The 13,338-nt window shown below is 45.9% G+C and overlaps 1 protein-coding gene across 4 annotated transcripts in view; it reads right to left on the minus strand.

The window, feature by feature from the left end:
• Positions 1-1,177: 1,177 nt before the first annotated feature.
• TTC7A (tetratricopeptide repeat domain 7A) overlaps positions 1,178-13,338 on the minus strand; it is a 176,570-nt gene continuing 164,409 nt past the window's right edge. For 3 of the 4 annotated variants that reach the window (XM_061991295.1, XM_061991294.1, XM_061991296.1), the window contains one exon: positions 1,178-6,259. In XM_061991295.1, the coding sequence (XP_061847279.1) occupies positions 6,038-6,259 (222 nt within the window). In that variant the 3' untranslated portion in view covers positions 1,178-6,037. The remainder of the gene's footprint in view (positions 6,260-13,338) is intronic. The other variant, XM_061991297.1, reaches the window with a different exon arrangement.

Here is a 13,338-nt window from a genome sequence, read left to right on the forward strand (position 1 = left end):
ATTAAAATCATTAAATTAGTCTTAATGACCTTTCAAGAGTCCCACGTCAAAATTACCACTGAAGTATAGCTTGGTTCTGTGCAAGGGAAGAAGTGACCCTGAATTAAGGGTGGAGAGTACCCAAACCATCTGGAACTCCTCCCAGCAAAAATGAGGGGTGAAAAGGCTTATTTTCTTCCCATTTAATCAGGAAGGGAATATCAAACATCTGTGCAATGCAGAGAGGATGATAGGCAATGTCCCAGTGTTAGGATGGAAGCAAAGACGAGGGGTGTTCCTCCGAAGAGACTGAACAATGAAATCCTCCAGCATTCACAGGGGTTCAGTTGTATACCTCCAGCTGGGCTCCTGCTCAGAGGGGCCATGGCAGCCTTCTCCTTCCCTCTGTTCCCTGCAGAAAGCCTACGCCACTGTTTCACTTCCTCTCTGTATTGTGGTAAGAAAGAAGTCGGGGCTAGTATTTTGTCCACTTCGCTTTCCAGTTTGCAAGACTTTGCACTAACAGCTGACAGACTTAATTGTGTTATTGCCGCAGAGGAACCTTGTTCTGCTTGAGTTATACTGAATACACTTGTAAACCAAAGTTATGAAGAAATGCTCTTCAAAAACCCCGTCCTTAATCTGAATATGAAACTAAGGGGCTGGCTTTTTAAGAAGGCCCTCTTGAAGCTTGCCCAAAAGATTAATGTGTAAATGTGAAGAATGCTCTGGAAGCTCTTGAATGGAGACATTTTATTTCCAAATAACCACAGGAGTAACTATTTGTAGCAAAAAGATGATTAATGGCCCTGTGGCCATTAGGTGAGTCCCTAAACTTGATGGCATAGTATTTGCCTATTACCTCGATGTTAGCGTTTCTCACACTACCTTTGTTTATTTTTACTGGAAGAAGCACAAGAAAAGCATGATGCTCGCTTAAATCTCCATAAATCCAAACATCTGAAGCTATGTTACTCCTTTTTCCTGGCTCTGTTCCTCTCCGAAAGCACGCTGCTTGCATGCTCGCTTCTCTTTTTTCCCATGAACTACAGGGTGTAGGCCAAAATGCCCTTTGCCACTGGTATCTTGCGAGGCACACTAGGTTCCAGTTAGCATTAACAAAGGGTCGTTTCATAAGGCTTGAACTATCTGTGACACGAATACATTAAAAGGCCTGAAATCGGCAGGAACGACAAGAAGCTTTTTTTTTGTTTTGTTTTCCACAAGGTCAATTTTATTCACCTGCTCAAAACATCTTACAGTGGCAAAATCCAGCTAAGTTACACGTAAAACCGTTAACAGTGCTGCAGCCGTGAGTGGGAAACACTGGTGCGTGGGGAAGCGCAGCACCTCTGTGAGCATCGGCTTGGGGATCCTCTCATCAGCTGGTGTCACCATGGGCCACTCTGCAGTGCTGCCCTGTCACCTGTCAGTGGTTTTAGCTCCAGACTGGCACGTGCTTCTGTGGGGAAACCAGCTGGATATTTAGCACACTGTTTCTTGGGAGCCTGCCTTGGTTTGCTGGAGCTGGAAGTGCGAGCCAAACATTAAAGGCAAAGTCAGAGCAACTATCTCCCGGGCAAGTGGTTACCTCCCCTTCTGCTAGCATCACCAAACTGGTGGATGCTTCTCATTTCTAAGAAAAGAACTCATTAAAATAATTCTTTATCCGATGGGAACTCATAAACAAAAAATTAACAGCAGGGAAGCCATTGCCTGGAGTCAGGCTTGGTGAACAGTCGGGAGGGCTGGTTAAACCAGCAGGAAGGAGGGGGTGCTGATGGGCACTTGCAGTCGTCCCCTTGGGCATAAAGCAGCTCCCCTTAGCCACATATGTGACATTTTGAGGGAGGGAGAACGATCTCAGCCACACATGCTCGTTGTATAACTGCCAAATCTGCCCATAACACAGTTCCATGGGAGGCAGTTACCGCTGCAGCACAGAGCTGCTGCGGGAAGCCTTCCTCTCCTGGGCCCAACTGCAGCCATCAAACCTCGCTCTCGCTTTGGCTGAAAAAAGATCATGGCAGTGATGTCTTTTCACTGAAAAGGATTGTTTCCCACTCTGCTGTCATTAAAATGAAAACCAAACCAGTCAAATTCTCTCTTCACCGAGAGTCTATGAAAATGGAACATTTTTTGAATAAAATAACTGTAATTCAAATTGCAGCAGCCAGTGCTGTGCCTACTTTGGTACCCAGCCAGTGAATTTTAAAGTAAACACCCTCCAGGACTGTTCTCCATTTGGATTTATTAGTCATTACCAAGAAAAGATAATTAGCACTTCTGAAGCATTGTGATAATCAGTAGCATGAACTGTTACCAATAGAAACGGACTGGTGTACTTGTGCAGCACAGGAGCATGGCAGCTCCCTCGTACTCCCGGTACAGAACCAGTACACTGGTGGGCAGAAACTCAGCTGGAGGAAACACTCATAACTACCAACAGCTCCAGTGGAGCTAATGACAGTTTACATGGGGTAAGGCAGCGATGGGAGTTGTTCCCTGGCCCATCGGGCTTCTCCTCCTGTTATCCTGGAGGCAGAGTCATTTTTGTTAGAATACACAAACCTTCCTGTTGGCCAAAGGCAACGGCAAACACCACTCCTTCACTGCACAACAGAAAATTAGAAGCTAATTATTCTTCTTTTGTATGCACCCTATCAACACAAAGGAAAACAACCTAGTGATGGAATAAGAGGAACCTGGGTGTATACCTGGATCCTTTAGGCAACAATGCCTTTTTTTCTCTTCCTCTTTCTAAACTGAGGAGAAAACTCTGTTGGACTCAAGCCAGTGCTAAAACTCGCAGAATAGATATTTCACTTACTGTTCCCCAAACTTCCATTGCTTATGGTCATCTGTAATAACCCTGTGAGGGATGGCATGTCAATCTTATGTTAGTTTCAAACCCTGAGCATTGTGGTCCCTGCTATACAAAGCAGTATTACTGAGCTCAGGGAAGTAGGCCTATTAGGTTTATCAACATTGCTATCTAAATAAATACAATACAAAGGCTTGCTGAAGCAGTTGTCTTTGTTCTTCTGTACCTGTAAGCATGAACAAAATCCATGTTGAAGAACAGAGGTAGCATGTGAGCTTGGGAAGGCTTCTATTTTGTTGAACACTACTAACAAGAGTAGATAGAGGTTTAATCCCAAAACCCTTATGAGCCTGCAACAACCACTCTCTTTCCTGCACTGTGCATTGCACTTCAGGCCAACCTAACACCTCTTCAGCCAACATGTGCTTCATATCCTCTGGGAAGTGCACAGCAAATCTTGGGACTGAGTCTGGCATGCATGCAAAGTACTTTGCAACTGATGTGTTTGCTGTGCTATGCCGCTCTCATTCCTAACAACGCTGATGGCATGTACTTGTTGTCTTCCTTGCCACACCTGCAGCAGAGGCTCTCGGAACTGCAACTCCAATGCCAATAGTGCTTGTTAATGCACATGGGACCAGTCTGGCAATACTTAACCAGCTGATGCATGTGAAGTGCTCTTGCATGTTTGCCCCTATCCTAGGAAGATGAGTGCTGTGGCAAGTCTGATTAGTGCTGAGATGAAGTTTATCCAATGGCAACAGATATGAGGGGCTGGTGGCTCTTTACAAGATGCGTATGCAGAAGTAAATGCATCTGTGAGTAACCTCCTGCCAGGTCACAGACCAGTGACGTTAGAGACCTCTTAAAGTGGTTCCTCAGTCGCAGAGGGGGATGCTCAGCTCGTACTCAAACAGCTGTCTGGGACACAGAGGTTGCTGTGGCAGCGCTTTACAGATATACCTTGAAGAAGGAAGTGGTGATGTTGGGCCACATTGACTCTTTTTTTGTATCTTAAACAGAAGGCTTGCTCCCACCTCAGGAGCTGTGGAGTAGAACAACTACTGGAATATCACATCTGCCTGTACAGATAATCTACTGAAGTCTATTGTCAGATTGCATCTGGCTCGAGAACTGGGTTTAGAACACCTGGGTAACGATTTACATGTTATGTCAACAACACCACCCTCCCCTTCCCCTTTTCCCACCTGCAGTGCAGAGCAAGGCAACTTCACAGCAAAACTGGTTTCTGCTGCATCTTTTTGTCTTTGTGAAACTCATTTAATTCTGGTACATGTAACACCTACTCCCTCCTCTGCTGCTGGTGCTATTGCAAATGAGAAATGCGCCCGGGTAACGCTGTCTCCTTGGAAACCTGCCTCTGGCCTAAAAAGCCTGGTTTGGTGCCCATGTGGCACGGGAAGGACAGAAACTTTGTGTGCTTGCTGAGCAACTTTCATGTCTGGGCTGCTTTCACCCTGCATCCCTTGGTGAACAGATGAACAATCCAGGCTGCTGCACCAGCATGATTTAATGGGAAAAAACTCTCAAAACTATTGGCCTAGGAGTGCCACAGGCTGCTGAGAGAAACCTGAGGGGCAGCGTAACCTCGCTTGGCATGGGCAGGAAAGGGCGGCTGGAGCTCTGTGCTGGTGTGGCTGGGGAGCAGGGTGAGGGCCCCACCGCTCCATCAGCGTGCACTTTTCCAAATGATTGTAAACAACGCTGACTTTGAGCTGCTGACAGAGCCTCAGGCTCTTTAAGAAATAACCCCTACTCATTTATTGCCTGAGGATGTTATTATTTCTGGAATGAACTAGCTGTGGATCACAATACTCGACAGAGTTATCGTACAAAGTGTGTTTTAGTGCAAACCTACTTATGAAATAGTCACAAAACTTCTTTGGACAGAAACGGGCGTAGAGCCCTAACCTTTTGTATAGAAAAGTGCCCACAGCTCATTTCTGCATCATCTTCATCTTGGGACTGTTCTGGATGGGGCCAGCTGTCCTGTGTCATGTGACAGCAGGGTACAGCTTCGTTGCTGAGGCTCCAGGGAGGTCAAGCACAGCTAAGGGGCAGCTGAACAGCGGGTATGCCAGCTGCATCCCCCAGCCCTGGCTGCGCCAGCCATGGGGAGGCCACCCAGATCAGCTTTTCACTCTTACATCTGAGAAGATAACGCAAAATGATCCCACTTTGCTGAAGGCTCAGTTCTGTACCTCTCACGTGAAATTTTTACAGACAATTCAAAGATTTGGTTTTTAAGAAACAAGTGTGTACACACTTCAGCATATTTTCCCTTAAAATACTGCTTATCTTTGTGTCATAAAAAGACAGGCATGAAGATGTTTTGTGCCAGGAATGGAAATGGAGTAGAATACAGAGTTCAGTCACTATATACTGGTGACTGCTATATTCCTCACTAAAAGTAATGTGATAGGTGATTAATAGCAGTTAATCAGCTGCTGAGTTTATAACTACATACTTGATGTAAGGCCTTTCAAGAAATATATAATTGGAGATACACGTATGTTTTTAATACTGGTTCAAGTGTGAACTGGTTTGCTCTTTGGTTTTTCTGCTTCTGTGAATCATACTGCAATAGCAGCTCAAAAAATATATTTTGTTTAATTTAAATTGGTCCAGGCAAGCGCCACACTAAATATGGTGAGCATATGCAGTACATAAGAACAAGGCAGGAAAAATAGCTGAAATAATTTTGTAAACAGCATATACTGCGTGCCTATATGGTTTAATTATCAGTCCTGCCCTGCCCAATCTGTAGAGGCAACCACATGCTTAAGCACAACTTGGTCAAGTTAGTTGGTGCATTTACTCCTGTTTAGAGTGAGTCTGGGCTTTAATTCGGGGCTTGAGGGTTTTATCTTTAACAAAAACTGGAAGGTGCAAGTGCTTTGAACAGCTGTACTCTTGCCTGATCTTTCTACAGACAGTCACCTTGAACCAACATCTTGGAATAAGCCTTGCTATTAACTTGAACAGGAGGCTAGCCAGGCACCTGTGAAGAAAAAGGCATTCTCTGTTTCTGCCTGTTGCAAACTCTTCTACAGTTAGGCCTGTCTCAGCAAAGCCTGTAGACCTGAGCCCCATCCTGGAATTATTTTGCGCAGTTCCAGGTTACAATGGCACTTTTCCATTGGGCTTCTTCTTTATTTTCTTGTTTTTCGTGTCTGTCCATGGAATGAAAGTGTTCAGCTGCAGGGCAAAACTTCAAAGCTCTCTGGGTATGACAGTGAATGGGATGACAGGACTGCTGGATTCGAGGTCCAGAGCGGTGAGGAAGCATTCGATGGCTGCTTCATTTTTACCCTGAGCTTGCAAGACATCTCCAAGGCTCTTCCAGGCCCTGTGACTGGTGGTCTGGATCTGGATGGCATCTCTGAGGACTTTCTGGGCCAGGTCCCTCCGCCCAAGTCTGCTCAGCACCAGGCCCTGTCAACAAATGACAAACAGTTAACAGTGGCACAAAACAGAGGAAGAATGGAGAGCCCCAAGCTTGGAGTGCAGGCTTAGGAGTCTCCTGAGGGGGAAACTCCTCCTATATGTACGGAAGAGAAGCAATCAGCTGTTAGGCTCTGGTGTTTTTTTGGGATTTTTGTGACTGTGAAGGGTAGTTTTAAAAAACAATAGTGAAAATAATTTTACTTAAGGAGACACTGATCCAGCTCTGCGAGTGCTCCTGCTGTGTGTTACTGGGAGAGCGTATACTGGTGTCACATGGAGGAAAGGCTACAGGCCCTTTAAGCATCCCTCTCTCCTTGAGTAGGCCACACTGGCTTCTAGTTCCCAGGAAAATATACACAGGTTTGATTTACACCTAGTATCTACATTAACTCTTGCACATCTGGAACATCCAGCTGAGGCTGAGGTAAAGTCTCTCAGCTCCTACATTCTGACTCTATAGAAAAATCTTTCTTCTCAACAAATGGGGCTAGAGGGATGCGTCCAACTTCCAGCCTTCAAGGGGCATGCTGTATGTAACAAACAGCATGGGGCCCTCTGTCCTCCAGCGCTCCAATGTACATCCTAAAGTGGTGTGGGGGAGGAGGAAGATGGAGGAACCTTGTTTAAAAAGCTGTCCTTAGGGTAAGAAAAGACACAAGTGGGTGTAACCATCTGGAAGGAACAGGAGGGGGAGGATGAAAGAAGTGGTAGGAAGAACATGTTTTCCTATAGGGCTCGCATGGATGCATCTGAACCGCCAAGGCATGTAATGAGCCAGGCTCTCTTTTAATTACACAGCAGGCAACCACACTGAGCCCAGATGGTCACGTGGGCTTTGCAGGCCACAACGCATTAGTGGCATTTCTCTGCTTCCTCCTGAAGGTGCACACAGTGGGACGAACCTCCCACCACTTTCAGCCAGGCAGGGCCTGTGGAAGAGGCAGCCAACACTTTCATGCTGCCTGCCAAGCTCTGCATGGCCTCTGCCTGCACTCACCCACGGAAATGGTGGCAAGTGGGATGACCAGCCTGGCTTTGTGCCTTCCCTGGCACTACGTAGTATGTGGATACATAAAGAAAATGCGTCTAATTTTCTCTAGTTGATACTAAAAGATGCAAGATACCCGAAATCTCTTGCAACTAGAACCCAATTTCTGATGAAAAAACAGTGATGCTTTGGGAAGTGGTGAGGATTTCTCCTTTGTCTTGTTTCGTTTGCTCTTCTAAACGTGCCATTAGACAGTGGGTGTAGCAGCATGACTAAGACCCTATAGCCAGAAACAGTATTAATACCTAAAGAAATGCAATACCTTGCCTGAGAGAAAAATTAATCAAGTATTGGTCATACTGTGAAAAAATTCACTGCCTTTTTCTTGCCCATGACCTTGACCTCTGTAATAACTCAGTATCAAATCTGATCATTCAGAGGTACACCACAGATGCTTTTCCTTTAGGTTTCTCTGTTGGAAAACGGTGAGGCAACGGGGCCTGATGTCACTGTCCCTTTGTGAGCAGGTGGCACAGATGTACCCCAATGGGAGAGGCTGATTCTTCTGGAGGTGGCTGCCTGGAGCTGACCACAGGCACGTAATGACAGACTGGAAGGAATCTGTGCAATTACAACTTGAGTCTCCCGCTTGACAGGGATAATGAGGAATAGAAAGGGCAAGTAGAGCAGCCACAGCAAATCTGCTGCTGAGCCAAGAATAGACGGGAGCTATCTCAGCTCAAGTTTGTCCTCAACCACAAAACCATTCTTCCTAAAAACTCTTCCTGTTGTGCTGACCAAGCAGAGCGAATCGTGCTCTCTGGTGGCTGGGTCCCCATCGCTGTCCTCACCCCGACATTAAGCGGCATCAAGCCTCCTGACACTCCCAGAGGGCCGCTGGCCCTGGCGGCACAGGGACCAGAGAGCCTGTGCAGCTGCTGCCTGTCAGCCCTTTCCAACAAGGAGGGGAATTCCCTCCCCGGCTGACATCTTGCGCCTCTCAACAATGCTGCAGTGAAATCCACCTCATCGTAAACCGCTCGTGCAGCGCAACTCCCTTGTCTGCCCCAGCACCATTGTTGGTCAAGGACATGGCATGGCTTCCCCCCTCTCCACCCCAGTTCCCCAGTCAGGAGCTGCTGCATTCATGCTGTCTGTGCTTGAGCTTCCTGCTGCTGCAGCACGGGGAGGAGGCTGTACACAAGTACCCTGAGTACTGACTGTGTTCACCGGGGGAAGATGCTGAAGCTGACACCCACCAGAAAGTGCAGCACACATGAGCATTTTCTTGTCAGTATTCAGTGCTTTCAGGCATGCCAGTTTAGCTGAAGAAACATCTGTGAACCCCCAGAAAGGGTGACTGTAAGCTCCTCAAAGCTACGGGAAAGCTTCCTGTTGATGCTGCAGCTTACTGCATGGGTGAAAAACTGCTATAGGTCTTTGGGGGAGAAACACAGGAGGAAATATTTGCTAAAGGAGGTAAAGATTTCCCCCCTACTCCTCTTTGCTTACCTGCATGACCGTTAGTGCCAAAGGCTGCCCAGGTCCATGGCCCTTCCCAGGTATGCCCACCATATTGCTTCCCCCTTGTCCTGACATGGAACAGCACCATGTCCCCTTCTTGCCCATGTGCCTGGATTTCCACGTGATGAGGGCAAAAGATGTTGGGCTTCAGGCCTCAGCCCAAGGGAGGCCAGGGTGCTGCCAACACCCTCTCCTCCTACCCGGGCTCTACCACAGTGCTCCCAAACTCCTGCACAGAGATCTACCTATTCCTCCACACAGAGCGAAATGCAACAGATGGTGTCAGCCTTTCCAGTGAGGCTTATCTAAACTGGCAGAAATACACTGCTGGATGTTTAAAGGACAGGTTGCACACCATTAATTCTGCGTGCAGATGAGTTTCTTGCTTTGGGTTTCCTCTCTCCCTTTCTCCCCACCCTGCTCCTTGCAAACCACAAGCATCTTGTGAGAGCTGGAGGCTGTACAACCCGCAAGCCTCACAAAGACGCAGCACTGAGCACTTCAGTTTTTTGTTACCCTGAGGTATTTGCACTTGAGAGCTTCTCCTTGCTACTGAATTTCTTATTTCCCCATGGAGTCTGCTTGCTATAAACAATGCCTGCATGTTGTTGCTATGCAGGTCCAGCTGGAATCTGCCTACAGTGCAAGAGCAAAAAATTATATATAAATTGAGAAAGCCACCCACTGACAGGCAATTTGCATTTTTATCTGGAAGATTTTTTTTTTTTTTTTTTAAAAAGATATTTTTCTAATGAAAGTTTAGTTTCTGAGTTTCTATGGAAACTCCTCTGCTTGGTGTGCATGCATAATTTTATACAGTCATATCTCAGGAAGATGAGCAATTAGTATAAACACAAGCAGAAATGTGATTAAGGGGTTCATCCTTTTATTCCTCAAGATGGAAGGTGGGGCTGGGCTTTGTTGTCCTTCCTTGGTTTTGCCAAATTAATGCAGAGACAAAGTGGCCTCGCTCCTCTGCCACCTCCTGGCCTGCACTGGCACTTCTGGGTTTGCCCAGTTACTTTCCTCCTTCCTTAGAGGTGAGTACTTCTAAGTATGGGTTTTTTTCTGTGTCGGTGGTGGTACCAAGTCAGGCCCTAAGGAGCAACAAGGACAGGCTTCTTTTTAAACTCAAGCATATCATAAATAGTAAAGAACCCCAAACAAAAGCAAAAGTTGTGTGGGAGTCATTTTGCTTTTGAGCTCCTGCAGGCAGCGTTGCCAGGGCTCACACCAGGCCTGTGCTAGCCACACGCAGGCATTTCACATGCCGCTTGTGTTAATGTAGCTGTACAGGCTTGGGATGTTCACTCACTCACTCACTCAAGGAGGTCTGAGGATAGCTCCTGCAGATTAGTTTAATTTTCTTCTTTAAGTCTAAAGACATACTTCAGGTCTTGTAAACAGAGGCAGAGAGGGGTGTGCTTTCAAGCCAGACGGTAAGAAACGGTGCTGAAAGCACTGGAAGAAATTCATTTGAGGTGAAGGGCTGCGGCGCAGTGAAGCTGGTACAGTCTAGTGGTGCATGAAGGCAGAGGGGAGACGGCGAATTTGGTTGGCTGATTTGCCTTATGCTGGCAGCTGGACTCCCGAATTCATTGCTTTTAATTTCAGGGGACAGGGGTTGCCTACGGGAAGCTTTTCCAAAGGTATTTTTGAACTTGTCCGCACGCAAACAAACCAAATCTAAACGAGTTCTATATTGACATGGGGCTGGACTCCCTTCCCTTCAGTGATGAGATACTTAGTAACTGGCGTTCGAGTGAGGCTATTTTTGTTTCAAAATATGGGAGATGCATTTAGGTTAGATGAGAAATATTTCAATTTTCACTAATAAAGTATAGCATAAGTCCCACTTGAAGTCCCACTTCAGAAGGTCATGACATTTCTGATCTGTGCCTTTATTTCCTTAGAGTTTGACAATCACCCTTAAAGGCTGTTAGCTCATAAAACTCCTAGAAAATGGTGCAGAAAAGATATTATGGGAGACTACAAAATAAGCTTCATGTACAAGCTTGAGTTTATTTTTAGTAATGAAAGTCAAAACTTCCTTTGCAAATGTTTAGTTGAAACACCTGATGAGCAGCAGGGAGTTATCCTGAGTTTTGGTATCCTTGTCTCCTTCCACTAAGGTGGCACAGATTTGCTTGTTCTTTCCTTTGGTGCTGGCACTGGAAAGACATGTCCAGAAAAATGTTTTACTGAATTCCTGGAAGACTGCTTTTTTTTTCTGTTTGCATGGTCATCTCACTCTTGGAGAACCTGTAGAGGTAGAATAGGCTCTATCTTCTACAAATTAGATTTTAACAATGACTTTAAATGCAAGTTCTCTCTCTCTTTGCATGAGACTCAAAATTCCAGTGTGAGGTTGAGACCATTTTTGCCCATTCTTCTAAATACCCTAAGAAGTTTCCAGAATAAATGACACTCTGCTGTTGGGCTTTTGCTAATGCATTAGTTAATTAATTTCAAGGTAAAGGGAGTATTCTTACTGTCTACTCCAATCTGTAACACGGACATGTCACCAGTGCTTAGTAGAAGGGTAATCAGCAGCTGGCAAGATCAGGGCATGCTGCAGAAGAGTGCTCGTTCAAAAGTGTGCTTATTCAGCAGAACCCTACAAAAAGCCTTTCAAGACGCATTTGGCACTTGGTGGTAACAGTCTCATGTAACAGAAAAATCCGCACTGCTACAGGGCAACATACGCTTCTGTAATTATTTAGCAATCACAGTAAGTTGTAAGCAAAATCTGTTGCATAAACCATGAAATACCACAGGCTCCTTTTGGAAAATGGCAAAGATTAACCCTAGAAATTTTAGGTCCCCTAGAATAAAAACAGACACATAACTAGCCAGTCGATCTGTGGTTCTTTCCCCCTACATTTGTGACCTTTTCCATTTCAGAGGAGCCAGGGTTTTTTTTCTGAGCTGTGAGCAGCGACTGTTTTGTTGTGCTGTCACTTGGCCACGCAGCAGCTGGCAGTGTGTGGGGTAGCTAATCATCCATTTTGCTGATTCAGTCCAGGTTATGGCCAACCTGTACACATCTGAGCTTTGTTCTCTGAAAATACAACTGCGGGAAATACATAAAGCAGTCAGGGTCCGCTCATCAAAAACACCGAGTTAGAGACCACATCTTAATTTGCTGCCCTAACAAAGGGTGACTGGGATCCACTTCGGGAGGAAAGCTCATCTTTCAGTGTTTCTGCTGTCTCTTTTGTCAAGAGCAGCTTTTTCATCTCTTCCTTCCCCCCCTCTCCCATCTCTTCTGCCAAAGCTGCTGCATTCCCTGTCAGTCAGTGACGCCCAAGTGCTGCATTTGGTAAAGCAGGGAAGGGGAAGGAGAGGGGAGGAGGGAGGGGGAAGGCAGGCAGGGCCACTGCAAAATGCTGCATGTGGAAAGGAAAAACTAAGGAACAGTGCTGGAAGGAGGGAGTTGGCAAGTGCTGGGAGAAATAAAAACTCAAGTATGCATCATGCTTTGGAGCACTTGTGCATTTGCCTGCATGTTTCAACTCAGCAGGTTCAGCCCAGAGACTTCAGCCCTTGAACTACAGGCACTAAAAGCAGCCCAGCAGCAGATCACTGCTTAAATTTCACTGCAGCATCTTTGTGTGCTAGAGATGAGCATGAGGTAAGAGAAGAAAAGAGACTGCAAGTAGGTACTAGGAGGAGAGACAGACTAGCTAAGCATGAAGACAGAGGCATCTTAAGCCCACCACTGACCCGGGCACATGAATATGCTTTTCCAATTGTACTGAAGTAGCTTTGGCAGGGAGAGAAGAATAAAGCAAAAGAAAGAAAAGCTCAAAAGCAATACAGTCCCAAAGAGAGGCACATCCCTTTCCTCAGCGTGCCAACGTGTTTTTCAAGGCACTGTGTTACAAAGGCACACAATTACAAAGGCACCATCTCACCCAGGCCCCCCCGCAGAAGGGAACTGCTGTGCCCTGCTGCACATTGCTCTCTGCCCAGGCTTGCTGTCTCCATTTGAGTTCATCAAATGTTAGCAGGGATGTTTGTATCGTGTTTGAAGCTTAAATGTGATAAAACATTTATTGACATAAAAAAGCAAAGCCTAAGGCAGCATTTCAAACCAGGAGGCTCTGATCTCTTCATAGGGAGGCTCGTGCAAGCCTAGGGAGGATGAAGAGTTTTTCTGCCTTGTTGGATTGTCGTCACTTAAGCTTCATTCAAAGCAGAATTGTTTGCTGCATGCTGAATATTCTCTAGATAGTTCCTTTCCTGAGACCTACATGGAGATAAAGCAAGGAAACCTAACAGGATGCCTCTATCATACGTCTGAGACTAACTAAATGCAGTATTTGCTTTGTATCCTCTTTTCCTAGGGAAGGCAAGATTTCTCCCATCCCTGATCTTAGCAGTTGTCATAGTAATGTTGCAGTAGAGTGCACAGTAGCTTCAACTAGGGCTCAAGCTCACGGTGTTGTCTGTAAAAACATGCACTAAGAGAAGGTCTCAAACTACCAGTAAATAGTAATTTAGAATACCTAATTTATAATTTAAGGTCCCAATTCTGTTACACACTGTACCT

This window comes from Colius striatus, chromosome 2, assembly GCF_028858725.1.
Source record: "Colius striatus isolate bColStr4 chromosome 2, bColStr4.1.hap1, whole genome shotgun sequence".
In the NCBI taxonomy this organism is placed as follows: Eukaryota; Metazoa; Chordata; class Aves; order Coliiformes; family Coliidae; genus Colius; species Colius striatus.